Consider the following 27,289-nt stretch of genomic DNA (forward strand, 5'->3'; position numbering starts at 1 on the left):
AATAGTTTTATACATACATACTTGCACACATATATGTATATCAAATACACGCGTGTGTAATTGATATATATATATATATATATATATATATATATATATATATATATACACACACACACACACACACACACACACACACACACACACACACACACACACAAAATTGTTTATGAACGTGCATTATATCGCATGTCTTAACTACAATTTTAACATTTTCTGCCGTAGCTAGTTCCTTCCTTCACCTCCTTCTATTTGAATTTCTAATCAGTGTTTTATCTGTCTGACAAACTCACTGATGCATCTCTTCAAATATTTAGTGTTCAACATCTGCTATCGCAGAAGTATCTCTTAGTCTGTGATAGTTTCCCTTACTTCATGTAAATGTAATCTAATTAACAAATGAAGGTGTGTAATTGCTAAGGTATATTACTTAATGTCTGATAATGTGTATTACTGAATTTCTGTTTAAAAATGTTTGGACTGTATTGGAGCTTATTTCCCCCCTTGCCTCTTCTGAAAAGAGTTTAACTAAACCCAGATGGACAAACCTGGTAAACAAAGGCAACATAAATAAAAACTAAATTTAAAAAAGACTTGATTCTGATACAGACTATGGTGCAGCCCTTTACACTTCTCTAGTTATGCCAAATAGTTCATTAGTTGATATTCAAGAGTTTATTACAAGAAGGCGCGTGGGTGGGTGATTGGGGGGGGTTGAGGTACAAGATCTAAGCTGCATACGCAGCACCAAGATGTGCAGTCTTGGTTAGATGTCCTTCCTTATCACTGTTGCCGCTATCCTTCACTCCTGGGAAAGGCTGCTGAGGATAGCCAAACATCCAACCAGCATACCAAAGCCTTTACACCTTCCAGCCCCAGTATGTCAGATATATGCCCTACATGCAAGGCATAAGGTACATATGTGATGTACAAGTGTCTAATCATCAGAACTACTTTTCCACCAATCCAAATGCTACCTTTCAGTTTCGTCTGCACTCCCTTCATTGTTAGTTCAGATGTCAAGCCTTCTATTGATAAGTGCCCATTTGGGTCTCTTCCTTCTTTTTTCTTCAGTTTACATGTGATCCAGGACTGGAAAGTGTGAGTGTGGGAGGCAGATTCCTCATAAAGGTACACACGAAAGGTGCCTTTTTTATTTGGATGCTACTTGTGGCCGTATGCAGTATGAGATGTGCCTGGCGTGTGTCCCTAAGACACTCTGCAGTTGTATGTCATGTCGATGTCCTTCATGGATGCATCTGCAGTCATAACAACTGGGTTGTCCTGTCGTCAGGCAGCCCTTCAGTCGGCCGGATTCCAAAGTCCGGGTCCGGCTTCGGCTGATGTCGCACTTCACCCGACGTCATCTCTGCTGGTCTTCGGGTATAAAGGCATCAGCCGACGCCATTTTCTTCAGTCTTTCTTGCCGCGTGGCGCCCGAAGCAGAAGCTGTTCGCAAGTGCCGGTCGGTCGGATCCAGAGATTACTACTACCGAATACTACTTCGAAGACTTCTAAAAGCTAAGTACCCCGTTGGGGACTCTTTCTTGCCTCAGCCGATGTCAGAAAAAATCAATAACTGTTTAACTTGTGGGAAACAAATACCTCATAAAGATTTCCACTCTTACTGTTTGCCTTGTGTAGGCCCAGACCACGACGTAGCAGCCTGTTCGGCCTGTGCTTCATTCAACCGACGAACGCTTAGGCGTCGGTCAGAGTTTGCTGAACAGTTTTTCGGTTCTGATTTTGCGTACATTATGCCGTCGGATCCTCCGACTTCCCAAATTGTTAAACGCAAAGAAAAAGACCGACACTCGCGGTCCACGGTTTCGGCCGAAACCATGGTTAAGCAAACCGCGAGTGTCACCGGTTTCGGCCGAAACCGAGAAAACTGATCAAAGCACAGCTGAATCTATGACTACTTCTGAGGTTCCTGCTACATTACTTGAATCGACCTCAGATATTTTACCTACTACAGTGGTTCCTAGTGACTTATCAGACACCATCCCTTTTGATGTCTCTACCCCAGCACGTGGTGCTGCTAGGCCTCCTGCAGCCATGTCAATTAAGGCCTTTGCCAGGGCTAAAGCAGCCAAGTCTACTAAATCAGTGCCTGTAAAGCCCCCCTCAACCAGGCCCACTTCTAGTGCACAAATGCTTACTCTGGCAGAAGATTTAATAACCTTAATTAGGGGATCTCAATCTCACCCAGACAGGGCCTCGCAGCCCCCAGAGAAGAGACCTAGGGCAGAGCCCCCCGAGCCTGTGTCCTCTGATGATTCTGCGGATGACTCAGATATCGCAGACCAGCCAGAGGCTCCTTTCTCCAATTATGAAGACTCAGATGCTGAAGAATCCATCCCAGCTGCTTCCCCACCAGAAGAATTCTCCTTTGGGGAAACCTTGCATGCCATGCGAGAACAATTCCAATGGCAGCAACAGGATTACTCAGATTCCAGAAAAAGACTTAGGACTTTTCTGCACCTTCCACAACATAGGCCCTTAGCTATACCTCCTGTCCTATCTGTTGTGGACGATGCCTTTAATGATGTCTGCACTGCACCAGATTCTTTACCTCCAGCCCCTGCCAAACCAGATAGATTTTACAGGGTACCAGACACCCATCATCACCTATACAAGGCCCCACTTGCAGACCCGAAACTATATCCCAGGGGCCTAAGGCAGTAGCCTCGACCACAGCAAAAATCCTATTCCTTCTGAAAGGGAAGCCAGGTCTTTAGACAGATGGGGCAAAAGGTTTACACCTCAGCTACTCTCTCAGCCAGAGCTTTAAACTGTCAGTTTCACATGATACAATACCAAGAGTTTATGCTTGATCAGTTAACTAAAAGCTATCCTCTGATGACTCTATAGATAAGAAATATGTATTAGAGATGGTAAATAACATACAACAGGTTAGTAACCATTCACTGAAATGTGGCTATGATGCACTGGAGGCTTCATTTAGATCAGCCATGACTGGCACAGTGATAAGAAGACATGCATGGCTGAAGGAACAGGTCTTACGGATGATGTTAAAGCTAAGTTATTAGATGCTCCTATGGATAAGGCCAGTTTGTTTGGTACGCCTGCCCAGCAGGTAATGAAGAAAATGGAAGAAAAGGCAAAATCTGTCCAAACAGTAAAGATTTCTTGCAGGTTCAGCCCCCAAGGTTTAGCAGGAACTGGCCTGCCAAAAACTGGTCCTTTCCTGACTCCACAAGATCCCAAAGGGGCAGGAATAGACGTTCCAGAGGCAGAAATCAATCCAGAGGGGGTGCCTACAGAGGGCGACAGTGGCAAGGTAATAACAGAGGCACAGACACAGCCACTACCACTACAACAGCACAACAACAGTGACTTGATTCTAACTCCGCCTACCAGGGAACAAATAGCAGCACCATTAGGCGGAAAATTAACCTTATTTTCAAAGAACTGGCACTATATCACAAAAGACAAGTGGATTTTGCAAACCATAGACCAAGGTTACCGGTTCCACTTCCACACTTTACCAGTCAAAAGAGGAATGCCAAACCTGCCTCCAAATCAAAAAACAGAAGCTCTACAACAGATAATGCAATTAACAAAGATGAGAGCTGTGGAAAGACACTCAAGAACAGAACAAGGCAAAGGATTTTACTCCAGACTATTCCTAGTTCCAAGAAAGGAAAAAAGTTGGAGACCTATTCTCGACCTGTCCACCTTAAATACATACATCAATGTCCCAAAATTCAAAATGCTGACTCTACAGCAACTTCTTCCCATGCTGGGCAAGGAGTGTTGGCTGGTAACTCTAGATCTCAAGGAGGCATACCTGCACGTCCCCATCCGACCAATTTGCAGAAGATACCTCAGATTTCTTGCAGGATCAGAGCACTATCAATTCTCAGCATTACCCTTTGGCTTATCTACTGCGCCCAGAGTATTCACAAAATGCCTGGCATCAGTGATCGCCCACTGCAGACTACAGGGAATTCAAATTTATCCATACCTGGACGACTGCCTGCTACAAGGGGACAACAAAAGCAAGCTGCCAACAGATTTACAAAGGGTCATTTACTTGCTACAAGCTCTGGGATACACAGTCAATTTACAAAAGTCAAGGCTGATACCATCCCAAACAAGGACATTCTTGGGCGCGGAATTGGACACAGTAAAACAAATGGCATTCCTAACTACAGAAAAACAAAAAGAACTCCCTCTTTACTTCTTGGCACTAACAAGACGGAACAAGCTAACAGCAAGAAAAGTTCTGCAGGCCCTGGGCTTCATGGCATCATGCATAATCTTAGTTCCACATGCCAGGCTACATATGAGAAAACTACAGTGGTACCTAAAGAATTTATGGTCCCAACACAGGCACAGCCTAGAAGCAGAAATTCCACTAATACCATGCCTAAAACAGGAGTTCCTATGGTGGGCTCAAGCATGCCAGTCAAACCCAGGCCTACCCTTTCACAACTATCAAGCAAGCCAAACCATCACAACAGGCGCCTCAGACCTGGGATGGGGGCTCACATGCTGGGCAAATGCGTTACAAGGATTATGGACGAGGACCAGCTTCACCTGCACATCAACCTAAAAGAAATGCTGGCAGTAAAATTGGCAATCCAAAACTTCAGACCATTCCTCAAAGAAGGCCAATTGATGATAAGGACAGACAACACCACTGTCATGTGGTACATCAACAAACAGGAGGCACTCATTCATACCCCTGTGCAGAATGACCTTGGACCTTTGGAACCTGGCACTCAGCTACAACATCCAGTTACAGGCAATATTAGTACCAGGAAAGGAGAATACTCTAGCAGACATGTTAAGCAGAACCACCTCGGATGCTCACGAATGGATGCTACACCCGGACATCTTCAAGACCATCTCAAAGAAATGGGGAATGCCACAGATAGATCTATTCGCTTCCTCTCAATCACCAGCTCAAAAATTCTGCACAAGGACATTCCACCCACTTGCATGGAAAGTGGACTCGCTCTCCTTCAGCTGGAAAGGTCTGACAGCATATGCATTCCCACCTCTTCCCTTGCTACACAAGGTATTACTAAAAATCAAGGAGGGCGTCCAACGATAATCCTGATAGCTCCAAACTGGCCAAGACAACACTGGTACCCATTGCTAAGGAGCATGTCTCGGGACAAGATGTGGTCAATACCCCTGAGGCCTTTGATGTTAACTCAGAACAACTACAACATCATGCATCCAAACCTAAAAGCGTTGCAACTGACTGCATGGAACATTACATAGCAACAACTAATCCAGAACTTTCCCAAAGGGTGAAAGACATTATCCTTGAAGCCCGCAGACCTTCAACAAGAAGGAACTATGCAGGAAAATGGAAAAGATTTGTCATTTGGAGTGCTGAAAGAGGAAAGGATGTGTCAAATATAGATATGGCTAACATTCTGGAGTATTTGGCAGAACTTCTGCATACAGGCCTGTCCTACTCCTCCATCAAGATACATGCATCAGCTATTTCAGCAGAATACAGCTTTGATCCACCTGTCTTTTCACATCCTTTACTCAGGCAGTTCCTCAGAGGGATTAAGAATGTAAAACCCTAGGAAACCACCATTGCCAGCTTGGGATTTGAACTTTGTGCTAGAAAAGCTGACACTCACCTTTTGAGCCAGCAGCAACAGCAGAGCTACAGCATCTATCGTGGAAAACTGCTTTCCTACTGGCAATAACCTCAGCAAGGAGGGTGTCTGAACTTCAGGCCCTAATGGCAGTACAGCCCTTCCTAATCTTCCACCAAGATAGAGTGTCCATGAGGACTAATCCTACATTTATGCCTAAGGTGGTATCCAGAGTGTCTTTAAACCAGGCAATCCACCTACCTACCTTCTTCCCCAACCCTCAAAACAGAGGGGAAAGAATGCTGCATACCTTGGATGTACATAGACAGTTACGCTACTACCTGGACAGAACAAAAAGTAACAGAAAAACTGACCAGCTTTTTGTAGTCTATGCAACAGGAAGAGAAGGAAAAGCTATTTCCAAACAGACAATCTCCAAATGGATAGGAAATTGCATACGATTCTGTTACTCCTTCCATGGAAAACCAATTCCACAGAACATAAGGCCTCATTCTACAAGGGCAACAGCCACTACCACAGCCTTCTTACGAGGAGTGGCAACCAAGGACATTATTGAGGCGGCTACTTGGACCTCCGTGCATACATTTGCCAAGCATTATAATTTACCTTTGTACTCCAGATCCGGAGCAGGGTTTGCCACTGCTGTACTGCAAGGGATCCTAACCACACCATAATCTATTTTTTCCTCCCCTAGTTGGCTATGGTATTCTACCCAGTTGTTATGACTGCAGATGCATCCATGAAGGACATAGTACAGTTTTGTACCTACCATAAATGTAGATGTCCGAACTGGATAGCATCTGCAGTCAGGATTACCTCCCTCCTTCCCTCTGTGGTACTCCTAGGGTATTTACCCTCCTATTAGCTAGCTGGTGTGGGTGTCTCTTATGGTGTATTTGTTTGTATATATGTACATACATGCTTATTTTCTGAGTTTGCCTTCTATCCTTTTGCAAACATTGGCATTTATCCAAAATTTAGCCTTCCAGGGAGGGCAACTGGCATCTGGGGCAAGAAACACTGAAGAAAATGGCGTCGGCTGATGCCTTTATACCGAACCAGCAGAGATGGCGTCGGGTGAAGTGCGACATCAGCGAAGCGGACCCGGACTTTGGAATCCGGCCGACTGAAGGGCTGCCTGACGACAGGACAACCCAGTTGTTATGACTGCAGATGCTATCCAGTTCGGACATCTACATTTATGGTAGGTACAAAACTGTACTTTCTACTCGCTCTGCAGTTGTCTGTCATGCCGTTCTACTCACTCTGCAGTTGTCTGTCATGTCGTTCTACTCCCTCTGCAGTTGTCTGTCATGTCGTTCTACTCCCTCTGCAGTTGTCTGTCATGTCGTTCTACTCCCTCTGCAGTTGTCTGTCATGTCGTTCTACTTACTCTGCAGTTATCTGTCATGTCGTTCTACTTATTTAAAAAAACAGCAGTTGAATCTTTTGGTTCAGGGTACCATGGCCAAATCACCCTCCCTCATGTTTAGCCTCTGCTTAAGAAGAAAGCCAAAAAGGGGCATATTGACCCTATTACTGTCCAGCCTCCAATGGATGTCGCTGTCAGGTTGGATGAAGAACCTGAGGACTGTCCGGTGCTGGCATCAGCTCCATCTGCCATGACCCATTTGGAAGCCATCATGGAGAAGCCTACCTGCACGTCTGATGAGTCTGTGCCTACTTCTAGTGCAGATGTGAAGGGGGGGGGGGCATGGCTGATTATTTCAGAAAGGCCTGGAGGATTCGCCAATTTCTTGTTAGGGAAAAGGTGCCTGGTAGCCTCATTTAATCTAGGCATGGGTCTGAAACTCCTAGATTTGTTAAAGCTGATATTCTTTTAAAAAAGAAGCAGAAAACTAAGTATGAGGCCCCTGTGGCCAAGGATCCCCACAAAGAATGGCAGGATTTTACTTGGGGGAAGGCATTCAGTGCTCTTATAGCTCTTAAGCCCCCTCAAGGATTATCTGTTCCAAGTTGTGTTCCTTGGTCTTCACTCCTTTCAAACATTCAAGGGACTCTTATTCCTATTATTTCGTCTGGCCAGGAGCAAACATCACAACTTATGTGACAGGCTGGATCTTATCCACAAGACAAGGGATCTCGCATTCATCATCTTCGTTTGACTCTTTGGGTGGCAGGGTTTTCTTTCCTTTTGGACACCAATTTTCTGAGGACATGCTTCAGGTTTTGCAGGAGGTCTGAAAACCCACTACTAGAAAATCCTATGCAACGTAATGGAAGAGATTTTCTGTTTGGTGTTTCAAGCATGGCCTTGGACCCTTTTTCTGCAGGTATTCCTGTAGTCCTTATTTGTGTGAGATACTCAATTCTAGCTTGGCATATTCACCTGTTACAGTTCATTTCCCAGCAAGATATCCCAAGAGTGAAGAATGCTGCAACAGTGAAGTGGGACAGGCTACTGTTACGGTAAGACGTTACACAGCTCTACGTTTTAGTACTTGTTTACAAAATTTTTGATTTTCATGGTGTTGTCTTATGACGTAAGGTTGTGAAGAGATTATGTTATAAAAGTTGGGACCTATATTAAAACAAAAAAAAAAATCTGCAGTGAATATACCACTGCATTTCATTGGAAATCCTGTTGAGATGCATTATAGGACTTGCTTTGTTACCCAGGCTACTTCCTGTCTGTTACGTGTCCTGTGAGGCTAGTGGTTGGCAAAGAGGCTGGTAATAATGTAGTACTACTTTTTAAAGAAAGATGGACATTAGGAATGTGGAAAGTACATGTAATGTTTGAGATGGAGATAGGATGCATTTTAAAGTCTGAAACCATATTATGTCTTAAGTATCACTTGATTTTGTTCTTAAATGTAATGCCTAGATTATGCAAGGCAGCAAGTTCTCCAGAATGGTTGTAAATCCGTTTAATAATCCAGGATACATTGTATGCCATGTAGGATTAATTAAAAAAATCTGAAAAGGAAGAGAGTTGAGCATTGCTTTTCCATATTTGGAAAATGGAGTGCAGTGATGTTGGGTGTTTACTGTAAGAACAGAAAGCCTTCCAAAGGGGTGGCCATTGTAATATTATCTATTGATTTTTGTAATGGCTAGTAAAATCTTCTTACAGATGTTCTTCGTGTTTCACTGTTGCAATCATCACATTTGGGTTATCCCTGTCAGGGTAGCCCTCAGCCAGCTCGAATACCAGAGGCTTAGTATTTCTGCTTCGGTTGCTGTTGCTTCAGTACTGATGACGGGTCATCAGTAATGTAAAGTAAGGCAGCCGACACCATTACATCAGTCTTTCCTGCAGAGGAGCCCGAAGCAGAAGCAGTTCACATGAGTGCCAGTCGGCCGCTACCTGAGCTTCGTCTTCCAAACTGAAGCTGAAGTCTTCTAAAGCTAAGTACCCTGTTGGGGATCCTTTTTTCTTGCTCTAACCGATGTCAGAAAAAGTTAACAATTGTCTCATCTGTGGAAAGCAAATACCACACCGAGACTTTCATTCTTACTGCGTCACTTGTTTAGGCCCAGACCACGACATCTCCCGCTGTCGCTTTTGTGCTTTAACGTCAGAACTATATGTTGTTGGGCCCTTATTGTAGGTAGATATTTTCGCTTACAGTCCTCGAATTCCGATATGGCTTTGGTAAGCCATCCGACAGCAGATCTTCCAAAAAAACGTAAAGATAAAGACTGAGACAGACCACACAGGTCCAAACCTACCGATGATGCTTCCGTTAAGCTAGTCGTCAGTTCTCCTGTCCTCAGTGAGTTGCTTTTGCAGCCCCTGATGCCGCTTCTGTGGATTCGCAGGCCGCTACCAGACCCTTTCGGAGTCCGGTATGTAGCAAAACTCTTCTTCGACTAAGGAGCCTGCGGTTGTCTCTACCTTGGATGGGTTTGGAGCCGCTGAGCAGGTACCGGCTTCTGAGAAAGTACTTCGCACTACCGATTCTCGACACAAACCGACGACTTCTTTCACGTCTACTGTTCTTTCAAAAGCTACCAAGTTTCTAAAGCCCAGGGTATGAACCACACCCAAGAAACCGATGACCCAATCTCAGGCACCTGCTTCCTTGCATCAGTTTCAAATGCTTAAATGGTGCAAGACATTATCATGCTGATCAGGGGAAGCCAAGCTACCCCTTCCGAAAGAAAAAGAGATCTGTCCCCGATAGTTTTATCTGAACAGGAGTCTGATGACTCTGATGCATCAGAATATGAAGACATGCAACCCCTCTCTGCTGATGAGGATTCTGATGCAGAGGAATCCATTCCTTCAGCCTCTCCACCTGAGGATTTTTCCTTTGGGGAAACCCTTCATACCTTAAGGGAGCATTTCTAATGGGAATGTCAGGACTACCCTCAGTCTAAAAAGAGACTCGGAGAATTCTTAGATCTTCCACAGCACAGACCACTGGCCATTCCCCCAGTCCTGGATGTTGTGGACGATGTTTTCCTGGAATCCAGTTTGACTCCTGACAACCTCCCTCCTGCTCCCAAAAAACCTGACAGATATTAGAGTCCCTGACTCACGCAAATGTCTTTTTAAAAATCCTACTGCTGACCCTGAGGTCATTTTTCAAGGGCCTAAAGGAATTAAGCAACCTCTGCTAAGAATCCCACACCTCTCAGATCGGGATTCCCAAGCACTAGACAGATGGGGTAAAAAAGTATACACCTCTGCTACCCTTGCTATCAGAGCACTAAACTGTCAGTTCCATGTGCTGAAATTTCAGCAACATACCATGGAACTCCTCAAACAAAAATTGTCTTCCTTTCCTGCTTGTGCAGAATCTAAAGAGTTACAAGAGTTAATGCATTCTGCCAGTCAAGTAACTAAGCACACCTTACACTTTGGTTTTGATGCCAAAGAAGCTTCTTGCAGGGCAGCAGTCACCAGTTCTGTCCTTAGAAGGCATGCTTGGCTTAAGGAACAGCCCTTGCCAAACCATGTCAAATCTAAATTATCGGATGCACCCTTGCACAAAGACAATTTATTTGGCACCAAGGCAGAGGAGGTCTTAAAAAAGTTAGAAGAAAAAGCTAAATCTGTGCAGACAGTTAAGGATTTCCTACAGGTCCAGCCACCCAGGTTCAGCAGGCATTGCCCCTCCAAGCACTGGTCCTTTCTTGCCCCCACCAGGTCAGTTCAGCCAGACCTCTGGGAAGCAGACCCCCCCCCCAGACAGCAGCCACAGGGAATGCAGATATCAAACCAGTGGAGTTAGTCCAGTTCAAAACCAGGGAGTTCAAAGCCACCCCCTCATGGTAAGAACTCATAATGACTCTCCTCCCCCATCCCCTCCCTCCCTCTGCCCACCTGCACTTGCCCCTAGGAGGAAAATTCTCCTTCCACACAAGCACCTGGGCCACCATTGCCAACGACCACCAGGTCCTCAACATATTGTCCCAGGGATATATATTTTCTTTCCAGGCTCTTCCAACCCCAAAGGGGTTCCCAGATCTACCTCCAAACCAGTGGGCAGAGGCGAAAAAGCAAATTCTTTCCCTGCTCTCTCTCCTGCAGAACAGATAGGCCAAGGTTTCTACTCCAGACTTTTTCTGGTACTCAGAAAAGAGGGCACCTTGTGCACCATCCTCGATCTATCCATTCTAAACATTTTCCTGGTGATATCAAAATTCAAAACGCTCACCCTCCAGCAACTGCTACCCATGCTCTCCAAGAATGCTTGGCTAGCCGCCCTAGACCTAAAAGAGGCCTACTTCCACATTCCTGTCAGGGAATCACGCAGGAAATATCTACATTTCAGGGCAGGATCTCTGCACTTTCAGTTCTCTGCGTTTCCCTTTGGCTTATCTACTGCTCCCAGAGTTTTCACAAAATGCCTGGCTCCCGCCATTGCCTTTTGCAGACACAGGAATATCCAAATGTACCGATACTTAGACAACTGCCTAATTCAAGCAGATAGTCAGGAAAGGCTGCTCAAGCACCTGGCCTTTGTAAAGGCCCTACTGACCTCCCTAGGGTACACTATCAACGAAAATAAATCCAAACTAGTACCCACCCAAAAGATTCCTGGGAGCAAGCCTGGACACAGCATCCCAGATGGCATTCCTTACACCAGAAAAGCAAACTTATATAACAGCCTACTTCTCTCAACTAGCCACCAGACCCCAGTTATCTTCAAGAAAATCCTGCAAGGTCTGAGGTTCATGGCATCTTGCATTCTACTCATTCCATATGCCAGACTGCATATGAGGAAACTTCAGTGGTAACTAAAAAAACCTTTGGTGTCAACACACACAAGACCTGGAAACTCTGATACCAATGATACCTTGCCTAAGGAAAGATTGTCTTTGGTGGGCAGCAGCATACTCCCACAACAAGGGACTACCTTTCTCACCACCCCCTGCCACCCAGACCCTCACCACAGATGTATCAGACTATGCTTGGGGTGCACACCTGGGTGGCAAGTGCATACAGGGCCAATGGAGCCCACAGAAAATCCATCTGCAAATCAACCAAAAAGAGATGTTACCTGTCTAGCACGCATTGACAGCTTTCATGCCCATTCTCTTCCCAGGGGCCCTCCTGATCAAAACAGACAACACCACTGTGATGTGGTATATCAACAAGCAGAGAGGGACTCACTCCTACTCTGTATGCAGGCTGGCCATGACCCTTTGCCACACAGCCTCGGCCATGCAACTCCACCTGTTAGCACAATTCCTGCCAGGCTCTCTGAACTCTCTGGCAGATCACTTAAGCAGAAATCTTCTGGACCCACACGAGTGGCAGCTAAACCAAAGAACCTTCACCCTAATAACTCAGAAATGGGGCACCCCGAAGGTCGACCTCTTTGCCTCCCACACCAACCATTAGCTCAGCAAGTTCTGCACCAGGCAGCATCACTGTATGGCTTGGAAAGTACATGCCCTATCCTTCCCCTGGGTCAATCTCTCAGTCTATGCATTTCCCCCACTACCTCTCATCACCAGGGTACTGCTCAAAATAATGGAGGAAAAACCAAGGACAATTCTGATTGCTCCAGAATGGCCTTGCCAGCACTGGTACCTACTACTGAGCAGCCTGTCTCCACTGACACTATGGCATCTCCCTCGGACCCCAACCCTCCTGACCCGGAGGGAAGGAGAATTCATGCATCCCCAATTGCAGACCCTCAATTTGGCAGCCTGGCTTATTCCCTGATTACTGATCAATCTGCCAACCTCAGTAAACAGGTTCTAGATGTTATACGTGAGGCTAGATGCCCTAGGAGTAGAAAGTCTTATGCTAACAAATGGAAAAGGTTCTGCACCTGGATTCATGCTAAGGGAGCCGATACGGCACAGCCCTCCCTACCTCTCATCCTGGATTACCTAGCTGACCTGCTACACAGTGGTCTCACCTTTTCCTGTATTAAAATTCATGCCTCTGCTATCTCTGCTCATTTCCACACTGAGCACCCCCTTTTCTCACACCCTCTGATCAAACAGTTCCTAAGAGGGGCTAACAACTTGAGGCCACCCAGAAGAGCACCTGCACCAGCTTGGGACCTAAACTTTGTGTTGGAAAAGCACACCCTGCCTCCCCCCTTTGAACCAGCATCTTCAGCAGAGTTAAAATTTCTCTCCTGGAAGACCGCTTTTCTTCTGGCCATCACTTCAGCCAGAAGAGTCTCCGAGCTACAAGGCTGTAGAGCCCTTCATCGTCTTCCATGCTGACAGGGTGTCCCTCAGGGCTAACCCATCCTTCATGCCCAAAGTGGTGTCCAGTGTGGCTCTCAACTAATCCATTCATTTGCCCACCTTTTTCCCTAACCCGCAAAACAAGGGGAAAGGATACTGCACTCTCTAGATGTGCACAGACAGCTCAGATTCTATCTAGACAGGACTAAATCATTCAGAAAGTCTGACCAATTACTGGTCAGCTTTGCTGCAGGGGCAGAGGGCAAAGCCATCTCCAAACAAACCATTTCCAAATGGATAGCGGCCTGCATCCATTTCTGTTACAAGCAACAAGGAAAACCTCCCCCAAAGAGGGGTCAGGACTTACTCTACCAGAGCAGCCTCCACCTCTGCAGCTTTCCTCAGAGGAGTCCCCACCAGGGACATCCTGGAGGCTGCCACCTGGACATCTGTTCACATTTTCACCAAGCATTACCACCTGCCTATCTTCTCCAAATCCAGGGCAGGCTTTGCCACTGCAGTCTTGCAGGGCATCCTAGCCAGCCCCTAGTCTCCTTGACTGCCTCCACCCTTTTCCTCAGCTTTGGGAATCGACCCAAATGTGATGACTGCAACAGTGAAACATGAAAAACATAGTACAGTTGTGTACACTTACCATAAATGTAGATGTTTGAGTGTATTCACGGTTGCAGTCCTGGTTTCCTCTCTCCATCCCCCTCTTCTTTCTCTCTCTCTCTCCTTACAAGGAACTTTTTGGTATTTACTTTCTACTGGTGGGGTTCTTCTACCATATCCTGGCTCCCACTTGGGGGGTTCCTGACAGGGCAAGAAAAACTGATGTAATGGCGTTCGCTGCCTTGCTTTATACTACTGATGACCTGACGTCAGTCCTAAAGTGACAGCAGCCGATGCAGAAATACTAAGCCTCTGGTATTCGGGCTGGCCGAGGGCTATCCTGGCAGGGATAACCCAAATGTGATGACTGCAACAGTGAATACACTCGAACATCTACATTTATGGTAAGTGTACAGAACTGTACTTTCTTCATGTTGCAAATTTCTGTTCAGGATATAGTTAGCCATAAGTGGAAGAGACTAACTTGCGTATTTTTTGTGTTCCCCTCTAAGGAGTACGTAAGCACTTTGGTGGCCTGCTCTCCAAGCAACAGACATGAAACGTGCACAATGATGGCAGGCAGCTGTGCTACAATGAGGACGGGGTGATCATGTACCGGATGCAGGAGGATGTCCTCATGATCCCTGTGGGAGGAGAGCAAGATGATGTGGAACCAAATCAGATGGATTGTTCATTCTCGGCAACAGAAAGCTCAGAGCCTTCCAGCAGTTTCTCAGGTATGGTGTATTCATCTGAATGTCTCAGTAGTGCAGTCTTTGCAGGAAGGGTCCGGCCTTGACCTTGAGTCAGCTTGCTGACATAGTATTTATCGCCTTTAAAGAAAAACACATAACGTAGTGCACCGAATAGTTACAGAAGGCTGACTTTGAACAGAGATTAATTAATTAATTATTTTAAAGTTGAGTCCCAGTGGCACCACATGACTCAGGAGATAGAAGAGTGTCTGAAGGGAGTGTGGGCTGTTCAGGTGTGGGGGGAAGGAACTGGTGTTTTTGTCAAGTGGGGTATGCTGTGATGGTTATGCTTCTCAAACAACTGGAATTACTTGCCCACAGTGCCATGACTTCCATGTTTTTTCGCAACAGAACAAAGTCTTATTTTTAAGATAGTGATTTTTTTCTGTCTGTCTCTGTGAATTCAGCATATGTAGTCTAATGATTTTTTAAACATAAATGACTTACTGTTCCCATGGATAAACCCTGTAGTTGACAAATGGCAAAGATAAAAAAAAATCCAAATAACTGTTGGCGTGTATAGGATGAATTAGTGCTAGTTTATTTGGCAGTGCCCAGCTAGAAGTGCAAGCATTTTGGAGTTTGAAAGTGCTTACCTTTGAGTTTGGTCAAATGTGGAGAAATTTCCCTTTCCCCAAGGAATCATGAGCTCCCTCGGCATAAGGGCTAAGGGCTACTGGAAGGTGAAAAGACAAGCTGCATTTCAAAGTCACATTCATTTCTTTTTTTCAAATTCAGTCACCCTTTGGTATTTTGATATTTCATCTATTGTCACCTCAAGTTGACTCCTTTGTGGTATATGGAGCTCTTGCCTTACAATGTATTAATTGTTTAAACCTCTCCTGTTTTGATTCATTAATGGGCAGTTTTACAAACTACTCATTTGTTGCTTCTGTGGCCATGTAAAGCTTGAAAATCGTCCAGAGGGATTGGTGCGTTACATTGAACAATGAAAATAAGTGCTTAATTTTACGTAGCATGAAGCGTTTAGAAATACGTATACGTTTGCTACCTCACAAGGTCTGAGGAGTAAAGAGAGTGTGAAAGGATTCGTTTCTGATTTTCTGCTACTTGTCAAAGGCTGCTATAATACCAACAGAGTAAATCATAATGTGAGATGGTCAGCATATTGTTAGAACTTTAACACTCCCCTTTGTGCAGCATGCGTATATGTGGGCAGTTTACGGGGCTTTCCTTCTTTTTATTTTCCAGACCGGAAAAGCAAGTAGTTGTAATTAGAGAAAGTGCCAGGATGGCATCATAATCAGACTGGTACTGTAGTAAGTCAGGAACACTCAGGTGCACAGGCTTAGTCTCACACGTGTGTTACTACAAGGAGATCCATACATAAGTGTGGCTTAGTCTCAGACATTTGTTATTACACAGAAATTCATTCTTCTCATGGACACAGTGGTAAGTTTTGAACACGGGACATAACCCCATATGGAAGGGGAAAATGAATCAGGGTGTGAGCTTTGCTGTGCCACTTTACCAAAAAGAGGTTCTGTGTGTGCATGATGCAGAGGTTTGAAATGCTTTGGATAGGTTTACCCCAGTGCCCAAGTAGTGGCTGCACAACTGCCCTTTGGAGCATTGTGGAACATGGCAACCATTATTAGCATTGCAGTTACCCTTTAGAACAAATTCAAAGGTCTTATTTTGATAACTAAAAAAGATGCTGTCGGCTCACTTTAACTAGGTGAATTGCATGGTTGCTTTCATAACTTCTCTGTATATGGTAAAGCATGCAGGTTTGTCGGCGTTTTCTGAAGTGTTTTTCTTCCCTTTAAAGGTGTGCTGTTTGACAGGATGCCTGTGACATTTTGAGGTCAATACTGGATTAGTTTGCTGATAGGTTAATGGCTGAGATTCTCCTTTTGAAAGCAGTGAAGTATTTCTTCTACTTTACCAAGCTTGTCAGTTCAGTATTTCATAAGTTTGATTGTGCAGGTAAAGTGCTGAACTCGCAGTTTATTAATTGTTCTGAGTGCAGGCTAGTTGGAGTATAGTTTGGAGCTCATCTTTCGTAGTTGTTGAATCATCATATTGTGAACAAATGTGCCTTGCGATTTTTAACATGTTAACTGGTATTGAGCCATTTGTATTTCGGTAGCTATCACATTATCTGTAAACTGTCAGCAGGCCCAGAGTCTGGTCAGGTGTGTGAAGTTATAATGTACAAGTTAGGATTTGAAATGATTAGTTTGTCCAAGGGGATCATCTCAGCTCTGAATTTCTCCTTGCCCCAATGTGAAGTGACTGCAGGATTTTATATTTTTAGTGTGAGTTGCAGCCCCCTCATGGGGTTTATATGCTCTTTTTCTCTTTTTTTGTTCAGAAAATGTTTTTGAAAGTAGCACATCAGATTTGTTGGTAGAAACCCAAAGCTAAGGGTGGATAGACTGGTTAAAGTTGGAGTTGAGTAAAGTGCTCGCTTGTCATTAAAGGGAACCCATCTTTGTGGTATGTAAAGGACAGCCTACTCATTGACTCTATTAGACTTGACACACTGCAACAACAGAGGACATTTTCCCAAGAACAACAGCCCAAGGGACCTGAACCGTGGATGTCTTCTCCATTTCATATGCAAATCTGTTTCTCAATACTATCCCCTACAATACCGCTTATCTGCATGGTATTATAGAAAATAGAAGTTGGCAAGCTGGAAATGCTGTTCATAGCTCCTTTTTGGACAAGGCAGCATTAGTTCTCTCTCCTGATAAGCATGGCAGTGACAGAACTGACGCTTATTCTTCAGGATGCAGATTTTTTAATTGAACATGGAGGGCTACTACTACAACCAAACCTAAGGAACTTAAGGTTGACAGCTTAAGGTGATTTAGCAGTCATCTCTTTTATTTACACAAGCTTCCCTTTTCAGGATTGATGCAGGAGCACTGTTTAACTAACTTGCTTAGAATCACAAAATAAGCAAGTGGAGCTGTAAGGAATCAAATCCTGTAGCTTTGGCTACAGGAAACTACATTAAGAAGCTCATTAATAGTTCAGACCCTTAATTCTTTGTGCTAACTGCCAGAACAATCTCACTTAGGCACATGTTCACAGAGGACATTTTGAATATTATGAGGGAAGCTTGGAAGCCTAACAGAATGAAATCCTGTCTAACAGAGTTTCTTCCACTGATGCCTTGCCAGAGACCATGACCCAGTTTCAGTACAGGTATATCCAGAAAAGGACTTCCTTTCACTTTTCTGAATGTACATATTTCAACCAGTTTCCCTCCTCTCCTCTGTCAGTTAAGCAGTTCTTAAAGGTAGTGTTGCACCTTACCCCACCAAAAAGAGATGACTTCACTGTGGGACCTCATTTGTGTAATAGAAAAGCTCACAGTTGCACCCTTTAAACCAGCATTTCCTTGCTCTTCTGTGACCTTTGACAGAAGGCTATTCTTTTGGTGTCTGTTACCTCTGCTAGAGGAATATCAGATTTACAGATCTTCATGTGCAAACAGCCATTTTTGATTTTTCACAAGGACAGAGCTGCACTACAGACGAACCTAACTTTCATGCCTAAAGTAACAGAACAGTCACTAAACCAGGTAGTTTACCTCCCATTCTTCTTTCCAAATCCCCAGAACAAGGGAGAACAAGATCTTACATTCTTTAGCTCTGTATGAGCAAAATATATTTACCTGGACTTGACAAAACTATAGGAAATTCAAATCAGCTGTTTCTCATTTTTAAAAGCCTGGGAGGGGGAGGCTGATAAACAGAAGTTACTTAAATAGCTTCTTCATTGTATGTGTTGTTACTTCTGTGACAGATTTGTTTCTGGTATTTTAAGGAACAGTTCTTTTTTATTTTGTTTTAAAACAATAAATAAATTGATTATAAAACAAACAACTATTTACATAGGTCCATAGCTGATCAATACATCAAAGTTTTATATATCAACAACAATTAATATTTTCAAGCAAGTCTTTAAGTTTAAGCCAAGATTTATATGAATGCATAATATTAGAAGTTTTCATCTTTATATTTTGAAATTCACCACTGCAAACAATGTTTTGCCATACTAATACATTCAACACTATAGGGGGTAACTTTACTTTTCCAATTTTTAGCAATTAAAAAGAGTAGACCAAAGAAGAGGCATTTGGGTTTTTGGAATTATCTCAGGAATCAGTGCATTAAGTAAAACTAAAGATGTAGAAATATTACATCTGTCAGGCTCTAGAGCTTGAATAAAATTATTAATTTATTTCCAAAAAGGGGAGATGACTTCACATTCATATACCATATGCGTCCAATCAGCTGTTATTTCAGAATCATATCTCCAGCATTTAATTCTATTTGATTTACACATGATTGTAATTTTGTTAGGAGTGACACAACTCTGCACAAGAATTTTCAAGTGAAAATTTTCAAATATAATGAAGTTGTAGTTTTATCTGTAGATTTTAATATTTTCTTGTATTTTTAGAGAAGTCTTGGTTATTAATGTTTGAGGAGTAGTTCCAATAGGAATTGTCTAAATATGTGAAATCTAACTCAATAATTTTGTGACAAATGTGATTTTTCATTGCATTATTGTTGATATTTATTAAAAATTCCAGTAATTTGGGTAACAATTTCTTATTTAGATTAAATATCTTATTCATCTTTGTGTTCACAAAGTCTTATATAAATATTTGTAAAATTAACCAATTTTCAGAACCTTGATTTATTTGGACCTTACATTTTCACCAGTATGGATATCAGTACCATTTAAGAATCGATGCCAGTAAATTATTTTGTTGTTTCAATACTAGCATTTTGTTCACATTATGAGATTCTAAGCAGTCATTTATATGTGCAGTTGGAAACATAGAAAATATTAAATCTTTAATACAATGTTTAGAATATGTGAACTTTTGGACAGAGGTAATTATGTTATTTAAATAGGGAGTTTGAGAAGGGGGTGTAATACCATGTATGCAAAAATCTTTTGATAACCAGACAAAAATATTAGGGACCATTTGTTTATGACTGGTTGTGATATATTTGTTATTTACTAGTAGTATTTCTTGGTGTATTTGTTTCTATTTTGAATTGCAAGATCAATTTATCCACAATGCTATAACATTTACAATTGTTGAAGTAGAATACAATTGAATAGCAGGGAATCCTATTCCACCATTGTCCCAGCCTTTTCTGTGGCATTCAGATGAAACTCTTGGTTTATTAGGATGCCAAAAAAGTTAAGTAAAATATTGTTTATCTTCATCAATTTTTTTGGTGGAGATAATACTAAAGGTTGTAAGACCATTAATATTTTAGGGAGAATTACCATCTTAATAAGCATTAATCATTCCTCCATGGTAAAGAAGAATTTGCTCCACTTTGTGACTAAGCTTAAAATGTTATCAACAACCTGTTAAGTTCATTTCTGTGATTTCTTTGCTATTAGACATAATGCTTATACCAAGGTATTTCATTTGATTGCTATTCCAGTTGAAGTTAGAATACTTTGTATGATTTTTTTAAAATTTTTTATTAATTAGTAATGTGCTTGTTTTAGTATGATTAAATTTAAAGTTTGACATTTCTTCAAAAGGACTCTTAGAACTAATTTTATGTTCTAATTAATTCTCTGTATTGCCTATTGTTAGTAAAATATTGTCAAAGAGCTGAATCCTTAGTTCAAAATATTTTTTTTTATTTTGATACCATTAATTCTCTTATTGGATCTAATACTATTAACAAAGAGTTCAATAGCTAATGCAAAAAATAAAGGTGATAAAGAACAGCCTTCTTTTGTGCCTTTTGTAATTTAAAGGAATTGGAAGCTCAGGTAAGAGCTGCCCACTCCAAAGCAAAAAACACAGCATCAATGGGACCAGACAGTGTCCCGGGCTGCGTCCTACATGAACTCCAAGAAGAGCTAAACCCAAACATAAAACTACTGTTCAATCTCAGCCTTACTACAGGATATGTACCCAAAGAGTGGCGTACAGCAACAGTGGTCCCTCTCCACAAAGGTGGTGCCTCAACGGATCCTGGAAACTATCGCCCCATAAGCCTGACTAGCTTGGTCTGCAAAGCTATGGAAAGGATCATCATGGACCTCATAAATAAAGATATTGGGGACCTACAGACACTGGATCCTACCCAGTTTGGCTTTAAGGGCAGATCCTGCCTCTTAAACCTGGTTGATTTCTTTGAAACAGTCACCAAGGCCATTGACTAGGGGAAGGTGGTCCACACAGCCTACCTGGACCTCACAAAAGCCTTCGATACAATACCCCACTTGGGCATTATAGATAAGCTCACCAGCTTAAATATAAACCCCTATATCACTAGATGGGTTGCAAACTGGCTCAAGGACAGAACCCATATGGTTAGAATTGCTGGATTGCTGGAGCCATGTCAGACTCCAAACCAGTTACAAGTGGCGTCCCACAAGGCTCAGTCCTGGGACCTCTCTTGTTCGGTGTATATATTTCTCGGAGGTACAGGCCAACACGGAAGGACTGTGGCTGACCAAGTTCGCAGATGATTGCAAACTGGGTGCCATAATTGACTCTCCAGCCGACACAAGCATCCTCCAAAAGGGCCTCATAGAAACAGACAACTGGTGCCAGAGCCATGGCCTCAAGCTAAACGCCAAAAAGTGTATAGTCATCCCCTTTGGCAAAAACAAAGTGCCCACAAATTACCACATAGGTGGTAATCCATTAAGTACAGAAGAAGTCATTAGGGACCTGGGGACCCAAGTTGATAGCAATCTCTCATTTGACAACCACGTGGCCAAAGTGGTTAGAAAAACATTTTATATAGCCCACCTAATCATGAAGGGATTCACATCTAGGTCAGGGGAGGTCATCGTGCCTCTTTACTCATCCCTCATCAGGCCCATAATTGAGTACAATGCCCCTTTTGGGATGTACCTTACCAGACACCTGCAGCAACTGGAAAGACCCCAAAAGTACCTCACCTAGAGGATCAAAGGGCTCAATTAGATGCCATATGCTGCCCGGTTAAAGAAACTCCAGCTCTACTCAGTGGCATACCTCCTGCTCAGAGGCGATCTGTGCCTGACGTATAAAGCCATGTCCAACCCAGAATTAATGGACATGCTGCACCTCAGAAAATCCAAATCCCATCGAGCTACACGCTCGAGAGACTTGAACCTCAGCACTGAATTAAATAGGACATGCTGGAGGGACAGATTCATAACCCAGAGGCTCCCTTCACTCTGGAATAAAATCCCAGTCCAGGTTAGGCAGAGTCCCTCATTGACCCTCTTCAAGAGGAATCTTGATGAGTGGATGGGAGATCGTAGGTTTACCCCGGGTATCACTTCTGTGTCACTGTTAGACAGAGGCACAGTATACTAACCTCGAAAAAGGGCATAGCAAAATTAATTTCAAATGGGTGGCAAAAGCCAAACACACTCTGGCTAGGCTTATAAATGCCCTAGGGCAGATAGCCTAGTATGAACCTATGAACCTATAAAAGAACCGATTTTAATATAAACACAAGAGTTTTTGAATAACTTAGAAATTAATGCAGTTAGCTCAGATGAGAAATTATAAACTTTGTGTTTTAAACTCATCAAGCTTTTCTTGAAAATTGCTAATGAGGAACTTTGCTTGACATAGATGGGTAGCATGTTCCAGAGTATGGGAAGTCTCTGGGACAGGAATCTATCCCTCCAGCATGTCCTGTTTATTGTGGTGACAAGGTTTAGGTCCCTAGAGCATGTAGCTCGGAGGGATTCAGATTTCTTTAGGTGTAGGATGTCCAACAGCTCTGGGTTTGACATAGCTTTATATGTTAGGCACAAATCATCTTTGAGTAGGTGATATGCTACGGAGTAAAGCTGGAGTTTTTTGAGACTGTCAGTGTAGGGCATCTGTGTGAGCCCAGTAATCCTCTTTGTGAGGTACTTCTGTGGCCTTTCCAGCTGCTGCAGATGTCTTGTGAGGTACATTCCAAAAGGGGCATTGTACTCTGTAATGGGTCTAATGAGTGTCGAGTAGAGGGGAACAATGACCTCTTTTTTCCTGGATGAGAACCCTTGAGTGCAGAAGTCAGGTGAAAATCCAGCATTTCAGAATATTAATTATACTGTTCAGGAGGAAAATATATGAATGCAGAGGACTATTTCAGTTTATGAATACAAATGCAGAGAACTGTTTCAGTTTATCAGCACAGTTATTGGAAATGGTATTCACATACTGTTGAAATTTACCTTCACTGTAGATAATAAAGCATTTTTAACTGAACTACAGGGTGTGCAGACTTTATTCTGAAAAATACAAGAGTTGGCCCATAGAGAGAGACTGCATTTTAAACATGATTGCTCCCAGGTCTCTGACTTCCAAAAGAGGTATTATGAGCTGTTACAAATGGAATGTCCTAAACCTTCAGCCGTTCCCTGATACTGGCTGCCTTGCTGGATGTGTTTCCAACTGCTTCTTTGGCTGCTGATTCCTAACCTCTAGCCCTCCAGAAGCCTGATTGCTTTTATAAAGTGCCTGAGGCCTTTAAGTGCCTTTACAAGTTTCCTTCGGACCCTGCTGTAGTATCTGTTTCTGTGGACAAAGCCGTTCAAGTCTTTATTCTCTTCCAAACTTCTCCCTCCTGATAAAGATTATTGGGCTATGGAAAGACTGGGGAAAAAAGTTTATACTTCTGCTAATGTGGCCTTTAGGACCATAAATTTTCAGACCCATATGACCAGGTATATCCTGTCTCTTCTGTCTCAGATTGGAGGATGGGATGGGGAGTTATCGGATCTACCTGACTCTGAAAGCAAGAGTACTACCCTTTCGTTATTGAGTTCCACTTCACCAAAATGTAGTTGTGATGTAGCTGATACATCCACTTGAGCTGCTGCTTCAAGTTCAGTTAAGAGAAGGTACTCTTGGCTGCACCTGCAGGCTTTACCTGATGATATTAAGGCTATGCTTGCAGATGCTCCTTTGGATAACCAAAATCTTTTTTTGGTATTGCTGCTGGTGACCTGTTTAAGACTGTATAAGACAAAGGTAAGTTATGCAGGACCTTAAACAAACTTTTGTTTCTCCTGTCCCCAAATTTCAGAGAAACTATCCTTCTAAATCTGCTTTTGTTTGTAGGCAACCTCGTTAGCCTCTAAAAGGAAAATGGTGTCTAAGTGTATGCTTTCTGATAAACCCACCCAAACGTCTAAGATTCAAACGCTCCCATTTCAGGACACATCTGACATGTTTTCTCCCCATTCCCTCTGTTATGTTGCCCTGTCTTTCTGTCTGGCAATAGATTACTTCAGACTCTTGGGTACTTTCCGTTATCCGTCATGGTTATTTTATTGTATGAAAATCCATTTTTCAGGTCTTCCTCAGCCTCCTCTATACCAAGTTCCTCACTTTTCAGCAGTTCTGAAAGATCTGTTAGATTAAGGAAACATCCATTCCATTCCAGACTCCCATCGAGGAACAGGGTTTTATTCCAGGATGTTTCTGGTTCCTGGAAAAGCTGGATCATGGATATCTATCCTAGACCTGTCCTTTCTCCAACACCTTTCTCTAAGTTCTTGCTTTCAGGATGCTTTCCCTCCAGACTCCGTCAGTTTCCCATTTTGCTTCCCGGCATTTCTGGTCTCTCTAGACCTAAAGGATGCCTGTCTTCATATCCCCATTTACTTTCTCTTCAGAAAGTTTTTATGTTTCTCTGTTTGTTCCTCTCATTTGCAGTTGTCTGGTTTGCCCTTTGGCCTTTCTACAGCCCCAAGGGTGTTCACCAAATGTCACAGCTCTGTGATAGCCTTTTGCAGGTTTTAGGGAGTCCAGATATTCCCATATCTGGATGATCTGCTTCTTCAGGCTCCCTTCCAATCCCTGCTACTTCAGTACCTACACTTTACCATCAGTCTCAAGAAGTCAGTTCCGACTCCTTCTCAACACCACATTTTTTGAGGTTGCAGAATCGGACCATTCCAGTGTTGGTGTCTCTTCCATCTCCCAAGGTTCTGTCTCTAACAACCTACTTCCAGTCTCTGCTCCCACTTTCTGTCATTCTTGCAGGGGAATTTCTCAGAGCCTTGGAGTTTATGGCATCTACCATCCTCATGATTCCTTTGACACTCTTCATACAAGAAAGCTTCTGTGGTTCCTCAAAGCAGTTTGACTCCAGCATTGCCACCCTTTAGAGTTTCCAGTTTCTCTAGTACCCTGTCTCAAACTCAAGTTTATTGGTGCATTTGGCAGATCTCCTTCAATCGAGACCTGCCTTTTCAGACTCCTTCCTTACTCGAGATTTTACAGACACTTCCAATCAGGAATGGGAAGCCTTTTCCAGCAGTTCGAGAATTCAGAATCTCTGGTCCCTTCATCAGAGGTCAGACCACAATAGCGTAAAAAAGATGTGTGCTCATTCTTGCTCTACAGTCTTTCCAGTCCCTTTGGGCTCCAGGCCCTCTAAAGGTCTTTACAGGCAATGCCACAGTCATGTGGTACATCAACAAATGTGGGGCACAAAGTCTTCTCTTCTTTGCAGACTAGGACTTCAGGCTTGTGACTTTGCTGTCCTCCATCAGATAACCCTTCAGATGGTCTGCATTTCTTCAGAACACAACCTTGTGGCAGATTCTCTCAGCAGATCCTGGGCACAACCTCACAAATGGATGCTTCACAGAGAGGCATTTCTGGACTTTGTACATTGGTGTGGTATTCCTCAAGTGGATCTTTTGCCTACCCTCGGAACAGACAACTTCCTCAATTATGTTCCCGAGTCCCTTGTCCTCTGGCTTTGAAGGTGAACGCCATGCCATTTTTTTGAAGGAAATGTTTCTCTATGCTTGTCCTCCTCTTCCTCTGCTTCCCAGGTTCCTACACAAGATTAAAAAGTACTCCCCCAAAAGCTTTCTGGGGACTCCCTTTCAGCTCAGGCAGAATTTGGTTCCCCCTTCATTTTTACTTGACCAGGGGCAATCATCACAAGTTACTTCACTGGGTGAACCTCTCAAACAAGACAAAGGGTCTCTTATTCACACTCACTTGTCCACTCTTCAGTTGACACTTTGGGTGATAGGGATTTGATGATCTTTAAACACCACTTTTGGGAAGCTTCATCCAGCAATCTGAGAGTTCAGAAGCTCTACAGGAGGCCAGGAAACCTACAAGAAAATCCCATGTGGCTAAATAGAAGAGATTTTCTGCTCTGTCTCTCGAGCGTTACCAGGATCCCTTTTCAATGGGAGTCCATTGGTCATTATTAGTTGTGTGAATTGTTCCATACTGGCCTAGCATATTTTTCCTCTTAAAGCTCACTTGGCAGCAATTTTTGCTTGTCTGCCCTTGAACCCATTATTGGGTTCTCGTTTGAGGTCAAACAATTCCTTAAAGGTGTCCTTCATATGAGGTCCCCAAGAAAACCTATTCCTCCCTGTTGGGACCTTAATTTTTTTCTTGATAAACTAACTCGGGCTCCCTTCGAGCCCACTTTTTCTTCCGCCTTGCAACATTGCACCTGGAAGACTGTTGCGTTGGTGGCTCTTTGTGACCAAGAGAGTTTCTGAACTTCAGGTTATGATGGCAGGTCCTCCCTTTTTTGATTTTTCATAGAGACGGGGTGTTTCTGCATACTGATCCTTTTATGCTCCGTCAGTCTATCCAACTCCCTTCTTTTTTTTTTTTTTTTTTTTTTTCCTTCTCCACAGTCTGCTAATGAGAAGTCGCTTCACACCTTGGATTTACATAAACAGCTCAGATGTTATTTGGATAAGACAAAGACTATCCAAAAATCCGAGCAGCTTTTTGCTTCCTTTAGTACCAGGGCATCGGGTTTGGTAGTTTCTAAGCAAACCTTTCTCCTCCTAGATTTCTAAGGCCATTTCTTTTTGTTACTCCTTTCATGGTAAACAGTTTTCAGCTTCAGTTTAACCTCATTGTACAAGAGCAGCAGCCTCTTCTATAGCTTTTTCAAAGGGTCTGGATCCCAGGTCCATTCTAGAAGCCTCTACTTGGTCCTCTGTCCACACTTTTACTAACCTTTATAAGTTGGATGTCATTTATAGCAGGGTTGCCAGGGCTATCTTTCATGGGTTTGTGGAAGGTCCCTCTTTGTCTTCCTTCTCTCATCCTTTACGGGGGCTTTTGTAATCTTCCACATGTAATAAATAATTCAACAGTAATAGGGAAGAGCATAGTACACTTGTGTAAGATCTTACCATAACAGTAGATGACTTACTTTTCACTAATGCAGTATTCACTCCCTCCCTCCTTCCTGCTCCCTTTTCTCCCCTTTCTGTTCGGAACACTCTATTAGCTAAAAAGTATTTTCCTTTCTTGCCCTTATTCTCTCTCTGTGTCTCTGCTTCCTTTCTGGATGCACATGCCCTTCTTTATCCTAGGATTGCTGTTCACCTTTGGCACTTCAGTTCTGGGTATTGAGTGTGTGTATGTCACCTTTGTGCCCTTCACCTGCGTTGGGCACATACACCTGATGTAAAGGCTTTGGTATAGTGGCTGGAAATTAGGCTATCCTTGGCAGGAGATCTCACATGTAATCACTGCAAGAGTGAAAAGTAGGACATCTACTGTTTATGGTAAGATCATACACAACTGTACTTTTTCTTGGACATCAGTACCCTGACCAGACTGTGGCAGCCCCTGGAAAAAGTGAGCTTAAAAGATGATTTCAGGCATTAAAAGAACGATGTTAGATGCAACCACGAGTGCTGCAGATGGTTTGG

The 27,289-nt window shown here is 43.1% G+C and overlaps 1 protein-coding gene across 2 annotated transcripts in view; it reads left to right on the forward strand.

The window, feature by feature from the left end:
* Positions 1-27,289, forward strand: part of PPARD (peroxisome proliferator activated receptor delta) — a 598,118-nt gene that overhangs the window by 277,302 nt on the left and 293,527 nt on the right. For both annotated transcript variants that reach the window (XM_044076576.1, XM_044076577.1), the window contains exon 2: positions 14,366-14,590. In XM_044076576.1, the coding sequence (XP_043932511.1) occupies positions 14,464-14,590 (127 nt within the window). In that variant the 5' untranslated portion in view covers positions 14,366-14,463. The remainder of the gene's footprint in view (positions 1-14,365; positions 14,591-27,289) is intronic.

Source organism: Protopterus annectens, chromosome 7.part0 (genome assembly GCF_019279795.1).
Source record: "Protopterus annectens isolate FY-2018-M chromosome 7.part0, PAN1.0, whole genome shotgun sequence".
Classification (NCBI taxonomy): Eukaryota; Metazoa; Chordata; order Ceratodontiformes; family Protopteridae; genus Protopterus; species Protopterus annectens.